The following is a 20,728-nucleotide window of genomic DNA, read 5'->3' as shown; positions in this document are numbered from 1 at the left end:
CTCATTCGGGGTCAGCGCAGTGTCATACAGCTGCAGAGAAAGCTCTGGGGATTAAACCTGGGAAAGCCTCCAAGACCAGGACCTGGGTTCAAGTACCAGCTGAAAGCAATAAACCAACTGCCACAGCTGGGCTAGGTTTGGATGTTCTCAAAGTCCCCTGACTCTTTCACTTACTGAGAACTAGTGATCAAGATGAGGAAAGATTTGGCTTCAGTAGAGACTATGAAATGAGGTAGGCTGTCCTACTGCCCTAGCCTTGCCAAAGGTCCTGGGATGCAAGGGGTCACTATGCTTAGGCTCTTGGAAGCCTATGGCTCTGTTCCCCTCCATCACCTGACATTCATGACTTAACTCATGCTCACTTGGTGAAGTGGAGAATAGCTATGCCTCTCCTTTCTAATAGGAAGCCTGGCACAGACACTGCTCCCCCCTCCTCTACCACCCCCTACAACTAGGTGGCCCCTCCAAACACTGTAGTCTATTCTAAATAGACCAAAGCATTTGACACTGTCTCTTATAGTGGCCTAAGGCAACTTTCCACACCCTGCTACAATCTTCTGTACTAAAATCTCCTGGGACATAAAGCCATCTTATTGTAATTCCTAACAGGTAAAAGTGGGAAGTCAACCTACTTACAAGCTGACACAGCACACATACATACTAAGTGCCACTGTGTGGGAAGGCACAAATGGCCCTGAAATCCTGCCCTTATCACTCTACAGTGTCAGTGATGTTCTGTCATCATCACCCTAAATGTTCCACATGTGCCTAAGTGGCTGTTGCCTAGGAAAAGAAGATTTGACTAGAAAGAAGAGGAATATAGGCAAGAGAAGAGAACCAAGAAGACTAATGATGAACTCTGGAATTCCCCTAGGAGAGTGAGGGATGCTTTGAAATGATTCTAACTGTATAAGGAAAGATGTTAACAAAATAGACAGGGAGCAAGATTAAATAAGTGTCCAAATGTATCAGGGAGACAACCTGGGGACAGGGGTTTCTGGAGGAGAAGCAAACCAAAATGCAGGCCACCTGGCCACCTTATCTTAGGATCAACGAGGAATTTACCTTCACAGAGAACAAATGCAGGCAGAGACCGATGAAAGCATACAAAACAGAGTTCGCAGTGCCCAGGCCATGGAAGCAACCGAAGTGTCCTACGATAGATGATTGGCTAAAGAAGCTGTGGTACATATATACAATGGAATATTACTCAGCCATAAGAAGACATGAAATACTGCCATTTGTGACAACATGGATGGACCTCGAGATAATCATGCTAAGCAAAATAAGCCAGACTGAAAATGTAGAAAATCACAAGATATCGCTTATATGTGGATATAAACCTAAAAGCAACAAATGAACAGGACAGAGACTCAGGGACATGTTCAATGGACTAGTGGTTACCGGAGGGTAGGGGTTGGGGGAGGAGGAGAGAGGTAGATGGGATAAAGAGGATCAAATATAAGGCGGTAGGGGAGGGTAGAAGTGGGTAAAGGTGATCAAAGATATATGATAGCTAAAGGAAACTGGACTTTTGGGTGGTAATCACACAACAGAATATATAGATGTCAAATTATAATGTATACCTGAAAATTATATAATTGTATTAACGAATGTTACCCCAATAAACTTAATTAAAAAATACAAATAAAAATAACGACAAAAAAAAAATAGAGGTTTTAAGTGGAAGCCATTTCCTTCCTACTCTCTTGAGAGCATTCCTAAACTCTCCAAAATGAAGATCACACACAAAGACCTTAAGAGTGTCAGAGGAGATTACTATTCTGACATCTACAGAACTATCTGGAGTATGTTATTCCCTAAGGCCTTGAAGATAAGGTTCCACAATATGAAAAGATCAGTAGGCATAAGACACAACTTTGAAACCCACAAAACCACCATACCTTACCAATCTCTCAACCACAGTATTTACTCAGTAAGTGTTAGGCAGCTATATGAAAAACTAGAAAGGAGGGATATGAATTCATATTCCAGTTTTCCAGTGCTTGGATCTGAAGGCTATGAGGTAGGGCTACCCTCAAGTGGTGGTCAGGTCAGGTTTGCTCTGTCCAACAATGGCACCAACTGTCAAACCACTATTACTTGTAGTCAGGCCCCAGGACAGCAAAGCCCCTCCTTTATGCTTATACTTGCATTCTACAAACAACCAGTTGCTGATCCTGATTGCAGAGACAGACAGCACAGAAGGGAACTCTTCTCTACCATACTGACTTCTCTAGCCCAGACTGGATTCATCAGAGAATAAGTGGTGCCCACAGCTACAGGAACTTGCTACTAGCCAATAGGATTCAGTATATTATTTAGTCAGATCTCCTCCCTCCATGAAGAAGTCTAAAAAGACTACACAAATTTGACTCAAGTGTCCCAACTTCCTCTGCCTCTTTGTAGCTGAGGAGGTGAAGCCCAGCTGGGGATGGCTGTAGCCTGGGACCACGTGCCCAGCTACTGAATGAGCCCTTGCCCAAAGATGGGCAGCAGCTCGCATAAGCCGGCATCGAGCCATTTGCTGTAGCATCCAAAGAGAAAACAGACTCAGCACCTCAAGCAAATGAGGCCCAGCACTTCCTGTGTGAGCTTTCCACTTCCTCAGCCAAACAAGCCAAAGGGAGCAAGAGAGGGAGGAGGGATGAAGGGAGATGACTTCAGAAGAGAGTTAACAGACCTGATGGCCCAGCATACGATAAACAGGCTGGATGGACCATATCTAAGGGACTTGTGGTAGTAAAGTGAGGTTACTCAGGGAAAGCCCAGGCTCCACGGTCAGACAGTCTGCCTCCCCACCAACTGCAAAAAAAAAAAAAAAAAAAAAGGAAAGGAGGAATACTCTGTGACCCTTACATATGCTCAGAAGCAGTGGCTTCAGATATTTGGAAAGCTGAGCCTTTGTCATTTTCTTTCCAAAATTTCAAATTGCCTAGTCGGCATTATAGATGAACGGCCTGTAAAGTTTTAGGCTGTACATGTTAACTCTTTGGGGAACATGGCTGGGAAACAGCTGAACCCTAGTCAGAAGATGTGTCAGTTCCTTTGTGTGGCCCCAGCTGCCCAGCTCAGGGTTCAACCCTGGCTCATAAGGCCTCAGCCTGGAGTGCATTTTTGGAAACCTAAGAGGGTTTACAGGAAGGATGCAGAGAACTGTTTGATGCTGTGAGCATCACTTCACACAGTCACAGTGTTAGAGCTGGGGGCGGGGGGGAGGCACTGCGAAAGAGGGCCAAACAGTCCAGGAAGAATCTTGGGGTGAGGAATAAGAAAGAAATCTGAGGAAGGAAAGGAGGGGAAAGAGACCATATAGTGCACTGCTGGCCAGAAATATCTACCACAACATTCCCTCTGCGAGTCACCCACGAGTCCAGAGACTCACATGACCAGCCCCCAGCCACAGAAGCAACCCTCTGAACTCCCAAGAAGTGTCATCTGTAGGAGCCTCAGTCTCCATACCAAATCTTCCAGTATTTCCCCCCTCTCGGAGGAGCACTGGAGAAGAATGATGACATGCTGAATATGGATGCTTGTTACTGAAAACACATATATACATCTAACATAGAGTCTAAAGGAGCCCTGAGTGCACTACACTTGCCAGAGACCACAATACAGAGAATGAAAGAGGGGAAGGGGAGAAAATGAGACAGAAAACAGAAATAGGCAAAGACAGAGAGACGAGAGAAACCAAGAAAGAAAGAGATAAGAAGACAAAGAGAAAGGGAGAGGGAGAGAGTTGGACAGTCAACAAAGTTGACCAGAGATAGGCACCTACATGCACATACATTAAGACACTATTGTACAAACACAAACACAGACCGTGAATGGAACACATGGAAACATGCATATAGATTAGGAGTTGGCAAACTTTTTCTGCAATAGGCTAGATAGTTAATATTTTAAGCTTTGCAGACCATAAGGTCTCTATCGCAACTACTACTCAACTCTGCTGGTGCAGTGTGAAAGCAGCCATAGACAAAGTGCAAACAAATGAGCATGGCTCTGTTCCAATATGACTTTATGGACACTAAAATCTGACTTTCATATCATTTTCACAAGTCATGAAGTATTTTTTTTTCAATAATTAAAAAAAATGTAAACCATTCTTAGCTCACAGCCAGTTTGCTGACCCCTGCTATAGACACACACACACACAAACACAGCAGAGGAAGATAAAGAGACAGATAGAGGCAGGCAGGCAGAGACAAGTCAAAACAGGCAGAGACAGGCAGAGGGGACAGGCAGAGGCAATAGGTAAGGCAGATGAAAAAACACAGGAGAAGCAGAGAGAGATAGGTGTTATAGGCAGACCCACATACAGAAATCCTCACTCCAACAAAGGGACCCAGTCATGGACAAACACAAACACGAACATAGGTGCTCTTGGATACAGACATTTGGGCACACACACAAACATACACTCCCATAGGACATAGTCACACAGAGACATGGAAAGGACCAAAGCAGACATGGACTGACATGAACCCAGAATCAGACACAAACATGGATATGGACACAGAGACACAGAGAAACAGACACACATTGAAACGGACCCCTCGTGGGTATACATGAACTTCATCAACAGATCCACACACTCAAAGACAGACAGAGACAGAGACATAGATATGAACATAGCACATGGACACATACAAAGACATAGACAGGCACAATGAAATACCCTTAGACAGATCCCCAGAGACAGAAATACACAGACCCTCACATTCCAATAGAGAGAGACATTCAGACAAAGAGACAACTGGACTCAAACAGGCACACAGAGATATAATGCACCCACTGATACAGGCACAAGAAATAGCCATATGCAGTTGCACAACAATGTGAATATAAAATGCCACTAAACTGTATACTTAAAAACAGTTAAGTTGGCAAATTGTTGCATATTTTTTTTACCACAATTAAAAAAGAAAGAAAAAAGCCACATAAACGCATAAACAGATCTACATAGATACACCCAAGCATACACACATGCTCCCCACACTAACACATGCCATATTAACAAATTCTCTGACAGATACCATACTAAAACACAGAGACACAGGGAGATGGGGGTGGGGTATGCTGATGAGACAAAGAAAGAACTGAATGGAAGAAAAAGGTGCATGCACTCACCCCACCCCCACTACAATGTTGTGAGAGGAAGGCAAAGAGACAGAGTACCTAAGAAAGCACAAGAAATAGCGAGAGATAGTCTGAAAGATGTGTAGAGATAAACTAAAAGTTTTTAGGGGTTTTGGAGGGAGAGAAATAGACTAAGTCTCTCTCACACACACTAATACACACCCAGGCTAAAAAGGCAGCTGCAGAAACAGTGAACATGAACAATATGAAGTGAATGAAAGAGTGAGAGCAAAGAAAAAGAACAAAATAGAGCAAGTTAAGGAGTGGGAGAAAAAGAGAGGTTGAGAGAGGAGGACAGACAGACCAGAGGATAGACAAAAACATTAGTGGACAGGGAAGGTGTTCAAGGAAGGAAAAAAACAAAGTTCAAGAGAGGAAGAAAGAGAGAAACAAGGGGCTGTGGGTGAGAGGAAATGAAGAGGACTGGGAGGGGAGCTGTGGGAACACAGGTGGGCCAAAGCCCGTAGTGCTAAAGGAATAAGCAGACCGACTCACTGTGAGGGCAGATCCAGAGATGTGGGTGGAGGATTCCAGGTGTCTGGGTAGCCGAGCATCCAGTCTGACCAGACTTTCACACTAGGGAGCAGTTCCTTCAGGTCCAGGACGAAGGAAGACACCTTGATGTCATCTTGGTCATCCTCATCCTCAGGAGAGGATAGCTGAGCTGCAGAGGCAAAGGGTGAGAACTGGGCCTATGTCTGCTATGGCCTCCAAGTGAGGCCTGGGGCGCTGGGATGGCAGCAGCTCTTAGGCAAAGGAGACCAAATCCACAGAAAAGCTGGGCCCAGAAGCAAAGGACAAATGCCAGAACCTAAGAGGATTCTGAAAAGCAGGACAAAGAGAGAACCAGTGCAATGAATCTACCCCTGAAGACAACTGTTTTTGCTCCACCTGTGGCCTGGGTGAAGTTGCTACTCTGGCCTCTAGCCCCTGCTTTTAGCTTTCCTTCAGCACAGTCCTGTGATGGCACCAGAGTTCCTGCCAAAACAGCAAAGCCTGAATTTGATCATGACGAAATGTCATAGAAACCCAAATTGTGGGACATTTTACAAAATAAATGGCCTGTAGGCTTAAAAATTTCAAGGTCATAAAGCACAAAGGAAGACTGAGAAACCACTACAGATTGAAGAAGACTAAAGAGACATTACATCTAAATACAAAGTGTAAGCCTCGAGTGGATCCTAGACCAGAAAAAAACATTTTTTTTTTTTTTTTTTTTAGGAAAACTGGTACAAACTGAATAAAGTCTGTAGACTGAATAAAGTCTGTAGACTGAATAATAGTACTATTGGTTTCCTGAATTTGATAACTCTACTGTAATGTAAGAAAATGTCCTTGTTATTAGAAAATACACGGTCAAGTATTTGTGAGTAAAGGGCTACTATATTTGCAACTTACAGTCAAATGGTTCAGAAAAAAGAATAAGTGTAAGTATATGTGTATATGAAAACAGAGAGAACTTAAAGCAAATATGGTCAAATGCTAATAATGGAGTCTGGGTAAAGGGTATGTGAGAGTTCTCTGTGTAATTCGTGCAACTTCTCTATAAATTTGAAATTGTTCCAAAATTAAAAGTTACCCCCGCCCTCCCTCCAAAAAAAGAAAGCCACAGCCACAAAGGCCAGAGGCATTCACAAAGCTGATGTGGCAGAAGGATGACAGAGGGCCTCACTATTCACCAATACTGATTCAGGAGTGGAAAGAAAAGTACAACCCTCAGCCCTACCTTACATGGCTCAGTAATCAGCTTTGAATTCTAAAGGCAGCCTTAAAGGGTACAGGACACTTGCTCAGCCCAAGGGATAAAAATAGCCCCAGCTCTGGTCCAGTGAGTCTCCCAAGATGGCTGGTCTATAGCAGTTAGAGCACCCACCAGGCACCAGACAAAGAGGGACATATAGAGGGGGAAAACCAAAACATCAATTATGAACAAAAAGGGAAACTAATTTTTCTGGTTTTTCAAAGTGGCAAGAACACACAGCAGCTCATAGGTACAGTGAAAATGTTAACTACCAAAGGAGAAGAGAGGAAGGGAATAGTTTCACAAGGAGAAAAGAGGGCCACACAGGTAATCAGACATACCTAAGGAGGTGGGACTTAGTTAAGAAGACAAAAGGAAGAGGGTACACTGGGAAGTGGAAGAATGGAGAGTAGTGTGGCATTCTAAGCTTCTTGGGACAAGGGCCCAGGCAGCTGGAAAGCCAACCAGTTAGGAGGACCCTTATCTGCTTACCTCTGGCAGACTCCTTAAGTAAGTTGGTACAGCGCCGTACCAGGAGAGAAAACATGGCCAAGCCCAGGGCTGTAGCTTGCTCCTGGATCACAGAGCGACACTCCTCTGAGAAGCAGTCTGAGGAGAGGCAAATGAAATTACATCAGTATGCTGGGGGCCAAGGGCTACTCTTCCCTTCCTTACTAAGTGTGCATCCTTGGTCATCTCACTGAGCTCCTTTTCCTCACCAAAGACTGGGAGTAGTAATATTCTCTCTCTCAAAGGGTAGTTGTAAGGCTAAATAAAATAATGTACATAGAGCACTTACCACGATGCCTGGTGTTTGGGTAAACACTCAATAAAGTTATTATAGGGAGCAACTGGTTAAATTCTGCATCACATCACTTCCTCAGCACCAGTTACCCCAAGATGGGCAGTTTGAGTGAGAGCTGCAGCTCTCCTTTTAGCTGGTTACTGATAATGTAAAGCCACAGTAACAAGAACTCATATTTAATTAACTAGTCTTTCTAATGTATAGATAGCAGGAGTACAAATACCAATTAAGATCAGAAAAACACAAATTTAAAAGTTATCTTTTTGAATCACCGACCTTTGGTTCCATCCTTACCCCCTTTATGTTCCTCTTCCTAAGAGACCACATATGGCACAACCTATTTTCACTGAGTTACTTTTATATAGGACAGTACATGGCACACAAGAAGCATTTAATCCAAATTAGTGTTTATTTTCACAAATTCTTTACCCTAGGGCTAAAAACAAATCTGGCTTCCAATACTAGCACCCTTTCCTCCTCACTTTCTCAGCCTGGCTAACTTCCCTCTGGATCCAGGTCAGTTAAGGAGCCAACTTGGTGGTAGCCAGAGGTATTATTTGGCAGAAGCTACACACACTCGCCCAAACCTCTGCCCTCACCTATTCCTTGTCAGTGCCCCTCCCTGACAGCCACTTCGCCCAGACTTGAGAGAAATCAGTGACAAATAGAAGGCAGCAGCCCAACCTGTAGCCTCAGAGGAGGAGATACCCAATACACACAGATGAAATCAGGAGCCAGACTCACTAGCTCTGGCAGCAGTTAATTTGCTAATTCCCTCTGTAATACAGGAGAACTCTCACAATCTCCAAGTGTTAAAAGGATAACTGTCCACATGTTTGATCTGTCCCTGCCTGCATTTTAACCTCCATAGCCAAGAGGGAGCCCTCTCCCCTCTCTCCTCATTGACAACAGTCTTGTCAATGGGGCCTAATTGAAGTCTTTACTCTAGGAGATACTATACAGCCACAGTTATGCCTAATCGTCTTCATCACAGGAGCAAACATGATTAGAGTATACAAAGCTAGCCCCAAACCACTTTGAAAGCCATGAGAGTGAGAAGCAGGCTGCTCCTCCATATGAATAGCATCAGTGAAGCAATTCTATTGTGGCTTTCCTGCCATCCTTTCATGTGCCCACTGGTTCCAAACATCACCCTCTAAGTTTGCAACTCAACTGTGGCAGGCAGTATGGAAGTGGTAACAATCCATGTGATTAGAATATATCACCACTCTAATTCTTCTTCTGGCAAGGACCTAAACCTCTGTTAGAGACAGATAACAAGCATCTAACAATGAAGAGGAAGGAGGATAGAAAGTAGGAAAGAGGAAGATGTGTAAGTCATCCCAAGAAAAGTTGTCAGCATCTCCCCTTTACACCTTCAACAGGCAGCAGCACTGTCTGTACCATCCTAGCTCAGCCCAGGCCCCTGCCGAGCAGTGCTAACGGCCTGCCTCTAACTGGCAACAAAGCCACGAATGGAGGAATAAGTCCAGGATAGAGGAAGCTAGGATAAGACAAGTCGAGGCCACATCTTGGTGATGACACACTGAGTACACATTAGTGTCCCCTCATCAACTAGGCATTTCAGGCAGAAACTACCTGCATGAAGAAGGTCCTTCAAAGGAATGAGGGGAGGGTCTTAGCTCCAAGGGACTGGTATTTCAAGAAGCCCAAGGCTACAGAAAATAAGATAGTCTCATTAGCCTGGATAAGGATAAGATGAGGCAGGGGGAAATTACTTTCACCATGTCCATTTCCACCTTTATGAAAAATGGCAATCTCAGGCTAGACTATTTCTTAGAATTCAAAGTGGGGGCTGGGGTCAAGGGTTCAAGAAGAAGAATGAATTGCCTAAGAACAATGACACCTGTGGCCTCTGGGGAGTCCAGGATGGCTCCTTTTTTAAGCCTCCTGCAATAAAGTCTGTGGACCAGGCAGGGGGGCAAAAATTGGAGCCTCATTTCTGTTGGTCTGGAAAGGATCAACTACTTTTCAGAGCAATAGCTGTTCGGCTTCATGACTGCTCTGTTCTTGGCCATGGTTATGTCACCTCAACCTTATCCCTACCTCCCACCTTCCCAGGAAAGGCCTGATAGCATTCCCTGATAGGTATCTGGTCCGACTGATGGGGAGGTACAAGGCACTAAGCTTTACTGCTCTGATCAAGCGGGTGGCAATATCACAGCTATCTGGGCGTCAGAATGCCTAGGTTTCAGTCCGCTCTCTGAATGACCACTTCATATGGAATCCTTTCTGGGAGGCCTCCCCTTCTCCATGGTTCAATAGTACCACTAGCATATACTGTGTATCTACAATGTGCTCAACACAGAACTGAGTATGTGAGGACACAACTACAAATAAAACAGGGTCCCTGCAACTGTAAAACATTTCAATCCGGTGAAAAAAATAGTTCTTTGCCCCCTAGTAACCATGGCAACTTAAACTCAATACCTCCAGTTAGAAATATATTAAGTGCTGTGGTATCTTCAGGAGATGCTCTTCACTCTCACTTGTGCTTTTGTGGGTTAGACGCCAGATGATGCTGTTCCTTGAAAAGTATTCACTCTTTTACAAGTGGGTAGGAAAACAGCATTTAGATTCCCAGAGTCCACCCACTTTGGGACTAGACCTGGGAAACTGACCCCAGTCTGACGAATGCCCATATATATCCCTAGAGTAGGGCTGGGCCAGGCCAACAAATGATGTGGGTGGGGAAGGAAAAAGCATTGTTTGCCTTGGTATTTGCCTGGGTTCCTCTGGCTTTGTGTCAGGTAGTAGGAGCCTGACATGAGCTGAGGAACTCATTAACATTGTGAAACAGCCTTTCCCCTTCTTTCTAAAAGCAGGTTTGCTCAAGGGTTTAGGGGGATGGTTTTGGCTAACAAGTCAGACGGAAATATTTCTTACCAAGAAAGTCACCTGAGGTCTGAACTTGGTTTTGCCCCTTCCCACATGCTCTCAGATGGGCAGATGACCACAGTTCCCACTATTCCTGTGGCCAAATACCTGCTCAGGCAGAAATATTCTTTTCACTCCTATGTAACAGGGAGACATTCTCATTTTTCTGAGAACATATTCATGGAAAACATAAACCAACTGTCGTCAAAGTTGTATGAAATCAGGAAATGGAGCGGCCGGGAGAAGGCTGCCATGTGGCCGGATGTTATGTATTTCTAATTAGTGCTATACATCTTTCAACAGCAAGTGTCCTTCTGCTGGGAAACACAACACACTGCCCTTGTTATTGTAACTGTCAGAGAAGTGCTTAAACAGATAATCTCCAGGAAAAGTGATAAACACGTCCCCTCTCCCACCAGTGTGTGTGTGCGACGGTGCTGCCAAAGCAAAGCTGTGCTTGACGGCTCCAGGATGGCAAAGCATCCTCCTGCAGGAAATGGGAATGAGGCAGGAGGGGTGGAGAGGGAAGAGGAGGGGAGGAGAGGCAGGCCCACCTGCTTGGACCCTTTAAGCCCAGGCAAGGGACAGTGGTTTAGAATCACTGCTTCTGATCAACTCCCGAGTCAAGGAGAGGTTTGGAGTAAACCAGTATCAGTAGGGATGAGGTTTGGCTGGTCAAAACACAATCTGGCAGTAATGGAACAAGCAGAGTTTCCCTGGTGCACACAGCCAGCTTCTTGGCAAGAGGAGAACAACAGTAATGAAGGGAAGACACAGGATGGATGACACGTAAGTCTGATACCCTGAGAGCAGCAGAAGGGATTCAGAGGGCACTGAAGCCCACTAGCCGTTCCAGCAGAGAGAACCAACTATTTGCTTGGCTGCTTCACTAATAGCTGGAGAAAAATGCAGGCAAGACCACTTATTCACTGATTCCCTCCCCACCAGCTCCTCCCCAAAAGAGGAAATGGTCAGTCACCTCCAAACTACCACCACCTGGAGGCGATTTGTTGGCTCTTATCTTTCAGACATAAGGCTGCTTTTCTCATGAGTCAGTCACTAGTCAGACACAGGGCTGGCACAGTTCCTGAGCAGCCCACCAAAACCTCCTTGTCTACAGGAAGTGGACAGGGAGAGCATCTTTTGACTGCTGCTATTTGAGCCACAGGGTTCTGTGTCAGTTGCTGGCTGAAGAGAAGGTCTGGAGGAGGCAGTCATTGCATAGGAACCAAACTAAATCCCAGAGCAAAAGCAGAGGTGTCCATGCCATCAGGGCATAATTTCATTCCCTGAGGAGCAGAATAAATGAGTCAGAAAAATCAAGCACCAATACACCCAAGCATATTATTTGTGCACAATGGCAGAACACAGGCTGACTGAGTCGAAGGCAAGCCATGACACATCCCCAAACAGGGTACAGCTAACAACACAGAAAAATGTGGAAGATAATGTTTCCCTCTAAGAGCCCCTAGTGTCATGCCTGCTACTCCCTTTGGATTTTCTAGGATTGTAAAACGCGCTTCTTTTAGTGAGTAGATGTGGGGCAGGGGAAATCCTTCTAACAAGGTGATCTCTCCCATTATTTCCAAAAATATTTATTTGTGTGCCCAATTGTGGAGGATATAATAAAGGGAAATAAGATTCTGTCCTTGAGATGATAATCTAATAAGAACAGATACCCAAAAAACTATAATTCAAGACAATGCATTACATGCTATAAGGAAAATAGAAGATGCTTTCTGTCACCAGGGAGAAAGGAAATTATTTTTAGCTAGTGTATATCAGAGAGGGTTTCATGGGAGAGAGCATCTCTGAGCAGGGCTGCAAAAGATAAAGATGGAATGGCAGGATGAAGTACTAAGGAGGCATGTAGGCAGGGACACACCAGGCATGTTCCCAGATGGCAGGCACTATACTCAGTCTGCTGTGTAATGTGGACCACAAAACACAGGGCCTGCAATGCCACAGCAAAGAAAACAGACTTGACACGACAGGCAGTGAGGAAGGCACTCATTCAAGGTTTCCAAATGAAGCAGAGGTGAGTATTTCATGAATATTAACCTAGTAAAAGCATTTAGGACAGATTAGGGTAGCTAGAAAAAGGTAATAGGGAGAGAGACCAGTTGGGAAGCTAAGAGGGCATGACCTTGTTTGAAAAAACAGAAATTACATGTAGAGTACTTGGATTAAAAAAGAGTGCACGGATGTCAGAAATGCTGAAGAAAGAAAATCAAGAGAAGGTGGAGATGATGTGGGGGAGGAAAGCGATGAACTGGAACAGGTCAAAAATTCTGATAATCTCAGCCGGCTGCAGAGGATCCTGAGGTCTCAAAAAGGATAATACCCGGTGGTGGCTCCATAGTGTAGTGGTTAGCACATCTGCTTTACATGCAGAAGGTCCGTGGTTCGCGCCCGAAGTGAAGTGGAGCCACAGGCCAGGCCCTGGTGCACCTGGTTCCCAGGGTGTGCCAGGCCCTGGGTGTACTCGGCAAGCCTGTAGGAGGAGACACCCTGTCTTCAAGAGATCCAGTTTTTAAGGGGAAACGGCAACATCCATAAGTCAAAAGTGGAAGGGGGTGGAATTAAAGAGGGGAATTAAAAAAAAAAAAGGATAACACCCACCAAATGAAATCCAGGAAAGGGGCAGAAATTTGGGATTGCAGAACACCTGGAGTGAGGGAGGTATGCATCAAGAAGTCCCCAGGATCCTGCCCACTTGGCTCTGGGCCAGTCCTGTCTTTCCAGAACAAAGACACTTCAGGGGGTCAGAAATACTTGAGGAAGACCTTGAAAAAGGAGGCCTGGGAAGTCTGAACTGGCTCTCCCTGTGGAAGCCATTAGATATTCAGCACTTCATTTGTTTCCAATTCTTGTATGAGTGCAGCTCCAGGCTGTGGGGTGAGAGGCTCCTCTCTGACGTAATCAGGAAGCAGCTGCAAAATTAAGGAATCCCTCATGACATCATAAAAAGGGTCGATGGTTTACTGGGGAAAGTATAAAAATTAATTACATATTCCCACATGACTCCCTTCCCCTAAATCTGTACACACTCCCTCCTACCCTCTCATTTTCTCATCAACAACATCCAGAAGCCACCTCACTAAACAGGGTACAGAAGGGCAAACAAAACCCAGGAAGAGAAAGTTCTCTGACTGCCCAATGCATTTGGAACTTAACAAGTGATACCTTGTCTTGGAATTTTTATACATGTAACATTTTTCCCAACAAAGTTATAAGCCCCTTAAGGAAAACAGCTATGTCAAGACTTCATGTCCTTGAAAATTAGCACCATGAAGAGTTCAAGAAACATTTGTTGTTTACAACTGTAGGTATACCTCCCTCTCTCATTTGTGAATCCTAACCATAAACGACATGATTCCGCTGTGGCAGAAATAATAAATAAGATATATCAAGACCTGTGTTAGGCACAAAACATTTATATATTATCTTAAAGCTTTACAAAAAACTTGCAAAGGAGTATTATTCTGTCATCAGAGGGAAAGGAAATCATTTTTGACAGTTGAGGAAGCAGACCCAGAGAAGTTAAATGACTTGCCCAAGGCCACAGAGCCAGTAAGTATCAGAGCTGGGGCTTGAATTCAAGTCTATCTGCTCCTGTATCCACAGTTTTCATATCTGGCTTTCAAATGCCTGTGATTCAAGCTTCAAACTCCAACTTCTCCTTTTTCTTTTGCTACAAACATAAAAACCTCAGACTACTCCAACCACAGTTCTGCACAAAAAGCTTTGAGATACCAACTATGTGGAAACCAAAATTTAAAACATAATACCATTTAAAATAGTGCCAAAAAAACCTGAAATAGTTAGGTATAAATTTAACAAAGTATGTATAGGATCCCCATGCTGAAAATTACAAAATACTGATGAAAGAAATCAAAGACCTAAATAACTGAAGAGACTTCCCATGTTCATAGTTGGAAGACTCTTTGTAGACATTGTAGCTATCTCAGTTCTCCCCATAAAGATGTATAGACTTAACCCACTGACTACCAAAATTTCAGCAAAGTTTTTTGTAGACAAAGACAAGCTTATTCTAAAGTTTATGTGAAAGCTAAAATAATTTTGAAAAAGAACAAAGTGAGAATAATCATTCTTTCCAAGGTTAAGTCAAAGGAAAAAAGATAGCCCTGTCAACAAATGGCCAAATGGCACTGGAGCAATTAAGACACCCACAAGTAAAAAAAAAAAAAAAAAAAAAGGAAGGAAGGAAAGAAAGAAAGAAAGAAAGAAAGAAAGAAAGAAAGAAAGAAACTTGACCTAAGTCTCACACCTTATAAAAAACTTAACTGAAAATGGATCAAAGATTTAGATGAAAAACATAAGACATAAAACTTTTTGGAAAAATAATAGAAGAAAATCTTCAGGATGTAGGACTAAGTAGTTCTTAGATTTGATACCAAAACTGAAATCTATCAAAGGAAAATTGATATGCTAAATCCTATAAAAATTAATAACTTTTACTCTGCAAAAGACTGTAAGAGGATGAAAAGAAAAATTACAGACTGGGAAAACATATTCGTAAATTATACATCTTACAAAGAACTAGTATCTAGACTATATAAAGAGCTCTCAACTCAACACTGAGAAGATAATCCAATCAGAAAACGGACAAAATATGTTAAACAGACATTTCACCAAAAAGGATATTCGGATGGAATATAAGCATATGGAAAGACAGTCACTATCATTAGCCTTTACAAAAATGATAATTACAACTACAATGAGATATCACAAAACATCTACTGGAATGACTAAAACAAAAGATGACTAAAACAAAAAATAGTAACAAATTGAAAAAGCTGGTGAGGATGCAGAGAAATTGAATCATACACACATTGCTGATGGAAATGTAAAATGGTACCACCACTCTAGAACACAGTTTAGCAATTTCCTTTAAAACTAAAAATGTGCTTATGATATGAACCAGCCAGCAATCATACTCTTGGATGCTTATCTCAGAAAAATGAAAACTTATTTTTGCAAAAAAATCTGTATACAAATGTTCATAGCAACTTTATTCCTAATAGCCTAAAATTGGAAATAACTCAAATGTCCTTCAATGGGAAAATGGTTAAACTGTAGAAATAGCCATACCATAGAAAACTGCTCAGCCATAAAAAGGAAAAAAAACTACTGACATACGCAGTAACAGGGATAGACCATCAGAAAATGACACTAAGTGAAAAAAGCCAATTTCAAAAAGTTAAATATTATATGATTCCACTTTATGATATCCTTGAAATAATGTAATTACAGAGATGGAAAACAGGGGTTAGGATTTGGGGATGGGATGGGGCAGGGATGGTTGTTAAGAGGTAGCATGAGGGAGCTTTGTAGTGATGGAACAGTTCTGCATCTTGACTGTGGTAGTAGTCACATGAAGCTACCTATGTGATAAAACTACACAGAACTACACATGCAAACACAAACAAGTGCAGGTATAACTGGTAAACCCTGAATAAGGTCTGTGGATTTTACCAATGTGAATTTCATGGTGTTGATACTACACTAAAGTTAGGTAAGATGCTAAAGTACACAAGTAATACAAGTAAACAAATAAAACCCCCAAAGATATAATATAGGATTCCAGAAACTTTTCTCTTTTACATAGAAAAGGACTACATAGACATTTTGGGGACATTTTCTCAATTAGCTGATGACTGTGTGCAGGTGCTGCAGACACTTTTTCTCATCTTGTGCTGCCTTCACTTGAGTGGCTGGAAATGCTCAGCTGTGTGGCTCCTTATCTGGACTGAGCAAAAACCTGCCAGGGGGCAACCAAAAAGAAAATAAGAAAAAAGAAGGTAAAGTTGAGGGAAGACAAAACTCCTGTCTAAAGAATAGGAGTAAAGCAAGAGAATATCATCAAGGCTATGTATGACTCACCGGATCAGTAAAATCCATGTCAAGCAGCACAAAGTGAAGGTGATGAGAAAGTGAAGAAAGATGACAAGAAGAACGAATTGCAGAAGCTAAGTGAGCTGTTTAAACATGTTTTTGCTGCTCAAAAAATAAGTAAAGGTATAAATCTCAAACCCATGGTATGTGCATTTTTCAAATAAGGGCAGTCAGGGGAAAATGTTGCTTAAAACATGAGCCTTAGCATTGTTTTCTTCATAAATGAAATTACTTATACATTTTCAGTGTTGCACTGCTTTGGACCATTAATCAGATAAATATTAAGTTTTAAAAATTGGCAGGATCAACTGCAATACCATGTTAAATTGATCCTTTGCCAATAAATTTGTAAAGATCAAACTCTAAAGGAAATAGAGTTCATTAAAATAATAATAATAAAAAAAACACTTGCTCTTCAAAAGACAAAAATGAAAAGAGAAGCCACAAAGAAAATTTTTCTAAATGGGAAAAAATAGCTGTAAAACATATGTGACAAAGGACTCAAACCTAGAATATATAAAGATCTCTTTCAACTTAATAATAAGATTTAAAAAATGAGCAAAGATATTGGATGGCAAATAAGTACATCCTCAATATACACTTATGATAAGATGCTCGACATTATTTATCATGAGGGAAATCAAAACCATAAATAAATACAACTCCACACCCAACAGAATGGCTATAATCAAAAGGACAGAAATAGAATAACAAGTGTGGTGAGGACGTGAAGTAGCTGGAACCCACACACTGATTTGGGAATATAAAATGATACAACCACTTTAGAAAAACAGTTGTGAAGTTTCTTAATAAGTTAAAAAACACATTTACCCAATGACCCAGCTATACCACTCCTACACACTTTCCCAAGAGAAATGAAAGTGTTTGTCCACACAAAGACTTACACTTAAATGTTCCACAGAGGTTTTATTCATAACAGCCAAAAACTGGGAAAAACCTTAATGTCCATCAACAAGAGAATGAATGAACAAATATGGTATATCCATACAATGGAACATAAGCAACAAAAAGAAACAAACTACTGAATCATTCAACATGAATGAATGTCAAAATCGTTATGTGTAGTACACAAGATGGGAAGGGGGGACTGAACAATCCTAGAAAATGAAAACTAATGTACAGTACCAGAAAGCACCTCAATGTGGGGCTTGGGAGGGGAGGGTCGGAGAAGAATAGATTACAAAGGGGCACAAGGAAACTTTTGGTGATGAAGGATATGTTCACTATCTTGATGGTGGTGATGGTTTCATGAATGTACACAGATGTCAAAATTCACCAAATTGTACGCTTTAAATATGTGCGGTCTAAAATACATCAGTTTATCTCAATAAAACTGGTAATTTTTTAAAATAGAGAAATAATATTCTAAAGGCTAGTCTGACTCATTTCAGATTTTAAGAGTTCATAACTTATAGTCTAATTTGATAAAGAAAACTGGACATCACTGAGTGTCTACTATCTACCAAGGCCCTGGGCAAGATGTTTTGCATATTTTATCTAATCTGACACTTAGAAAACCCCTGCAAACTGGCAGTGACATTTCCTACTTTACAGACAAGGAAACCAAGCTTCAAAGAGGATAAGCTAACTCTCTTCGTCAAGGTCACGCAGATGATAAATAGCTGAGTGGAGAATTCAGATCCTTGACCTGTTTGATTCCAAAGCGTTATAGCATTTATAGCATTACAACACAACTACTACTTTCTGAAGGTGAGAAAATGATCTACAGAAGTACTAGGCCTCCAGAGAACAGTTTGGCTTTCCCTACCCCTTTATATGGCACTCCGGGATCAAGAAATGTCACCAGAGCCCTGTCAATACACCTTGGCAAGAAAGACAGCAAAGAAGTGCTTGGTTTTTTCTTGAAAATACTCATGCAATTTAGAAATGATACTCCTATGGATTTTCTGGGAAATCAATCAATCACCAGTCAAAACACACTCTGTCCATTTCTACCCTAATTGTATCTTTGGATTGGTATTTCTGTCACTCAGAATTTCCTACTGCATTCCAGGGTTATTCAAAAACATGTCCCTTCTTGGGCACAGAGAGCTGCTGTCAACACAATACCATGCTGGCACCAGCTGAGTCCCTCAGGAATGGAGCCCAGCAGAAGAGGGCCTGCCATTCAGCATCTTATGTGGAAGAGTTACAAGTAGATCTCGTAGGGCAGTTTCTGCTTCTATATTGCTTGCCAGAGGTTTTTGGGAAGCTTGCCTCCCAATATTTGGGGGAATCAAAGGAAGAATAAACAAGAATGGCAGCTTCTTAATTACATCAGGCAGGTAAGTCCCTATGAAATTCCATCAGAACTTCTTGTGTCAGAAGTTACTTAAGGTTGTGGAGAAGAAGTAGAGGCGGCTTCTTAAGAGGTATGCTCGTTAGCCAACCTAGAAGGAAGCTATTTTACAACAGTGAGAATTAATATAGCTATATCCCTTCTGATAGAGCAAGCAGAGATTTGGCAGTTGATTCAAACAGCTTGAAACCCGCCTTTGTGAGTATGAAGTTTCAGGAGAAAGTAGGACTTAAAGTAAAAGTTAATGAGAGATAATGCCTGCAGACGTCCTGATTCAGAGAAAGCTCCTTTGATATGAGAGGTAGAGAGACAGAAGAGTACTCAGCTTCCATATTAACAGATTAAACCGATTTCTTTTCATTTCATACCTTCTTGAAAAATGTTAAAGTGTGGCAGAATTTGTAAACAATGCAAAAAAAAAAAAAATTTCTGAGACAGGCAGGGCAGAGAGGTCCCCAGGATAGGAAGGATCTCTTAGACTCCTGAGGAGCTTCCAGAAAGATTAGAGCCATCAAGCAAATTTTCGAAGAGTACAGTCCTGAAAAATGGGGCCAATGATTAAGTCATAATTCTTGGGTGGAATCCTTGTGAATATCCAGATCTGCACATTCACTTGGCTCTGCTCCAGTAATTTACCTTAAAAAGTTCCTCAAAGCTTTATAATGCAGGATCAATGCCCAAACCAGAGTGAGTAAGTATTGACTTCATCCAACCCCACCTACCATGTAACATGTAGTTTTAAGTAGAAAAGAGGCCAGGAGAATAACAGCTAAATAAAGCAATTATGCTAAAGAAGAAAGTAAGAAAGGTAGCACTCAAAGATGACTAGAAACCCACTGAGGAGTTTCTAGTTAGTCCAGATTTATAAGCTTTAGAAAGGATATCCCTGTTAGTACAGCCCTTCCAAATGTATATTCAGTCTGCTGACTAGTTGGTTGTCAACAATACTTATTGAAATCCATGTTCATTGTTTTAAACTGGATTTATACTTTTTTATTTACATTTACTCTTTCACATGTATTCCGCAAAAGATTTTTGACAGCTTAAGATAAAATCATGTACAATGAAAAAAAACATTAAAGTAGATGTAGAAAATCAGGACCAAGAAAAAGGAAAATACAAATATGTCAATCACATGGGCTAACAGCCTGCCATGAATGAACTTAAAATTTACCTCTAATTTTCCTGGCAGTCAAAGCAAAAAAAGGAAACACCAACAACTGTATAGCTGTCATTATTGGAAAGGAGTAAATATATCAGTTCCTCAGGAAAAACAAATCTTTTCTCAGCATCAAATTCTAAAACAATTTTTTTAAAACATGGACTCTATGCAAGGGATACTGTATGAAAAAAATGAACAAAGATCTTGAAAAGGTCTTTAAAACACATGGCCTTGTACTACATATTGTTAAAAGATACCCAAGAAATAATATCCTAAAGTTCTCCGTGTGGTGAGACATAGGTATCACAATCTAAGAATGTTTTTCCAAAAACATAGATACAGAAATATTTTCTATATTAATAGGTATACAGTGCTTTAAGGAAATCTTTAAAACTAAGTTAAAATAATATTAAATTAGATAATTTTAAATTAGATGATGATTCTTATTCCAAAAAAATTTGTGAAGGGTTTAAGCAGAGATCCCTGATGTATAATGTCATTTGTTTACCCAACATTCAGTATGTGACAGAGAGACTAAGGTCCAGAAAAACTCAAGTAAAAGTGCTATCTATATGCAGTTAATGACAAAAGACTGAAGTATTCTAAAATCTTAAAGAAAATCCTAAATACATGAGAAAGTGACATATGCTATAAAAGATTCTTGTTTAAAAAAAGCTAAATGACATATTAACGCATATATACTATTAAATATACACATACATAAAGACATATTGACACAAA

The 20,728-nt window shown here is 41.4% G+C and overlaps 1 protein-coding gene across 5 annotated transcripts in view; it reads right to left on the bottom strand.

The window, feature by feature from the left end:
- SMG6 (SMG6 nonsense mediated mRNA decay factor) overlaps positions 1–20,728 on the bottom strand; it is a 192,648-nt gene that overhangs the window by 100,580 nt on the left and 71,340 nt on the right. For all 5 annotated transcript variants that reach the window (XM_016138892.2, XM_016138891.2, XM_016138893.2 and 2 more), the window contains 2 exons: positions 7,376–7,492; positions 5,638–5,806 (listed from right to left, as the gene is read on the bottom strand). In XM_016138892.2, coding sequence (XP_015994378.1) covers positions 5,638–5,806; positions 7,376–7,492 — 286 coding nt within the window. The remainder of the gene's footprint in view (positions 1–5,637; positions 5,807–7,375; positions 7,493–20,728) is intronic.

This window comes from Rousettus aegyptiacus, unplaced genomic scaffold, assembly GCF_014176215.1.
Source record: "Rousettus aegyptiacus isolate mRouAeg1 unplaced genomic scaffold, mRouAeg1.p scaffold_m13_p_6, whole genome shotgun sequence".
Taxonomy (NCBI): domain Eukaryota; kingdom Metazoa; phylum Chordata; class Mammalia; order Chiroptera; family Pteropodidae; genus Rousettus; species Rousettus aegyptiacus.
This window is presented reverse-complemented; position numbering and strand designations above follow the sequence as displayed.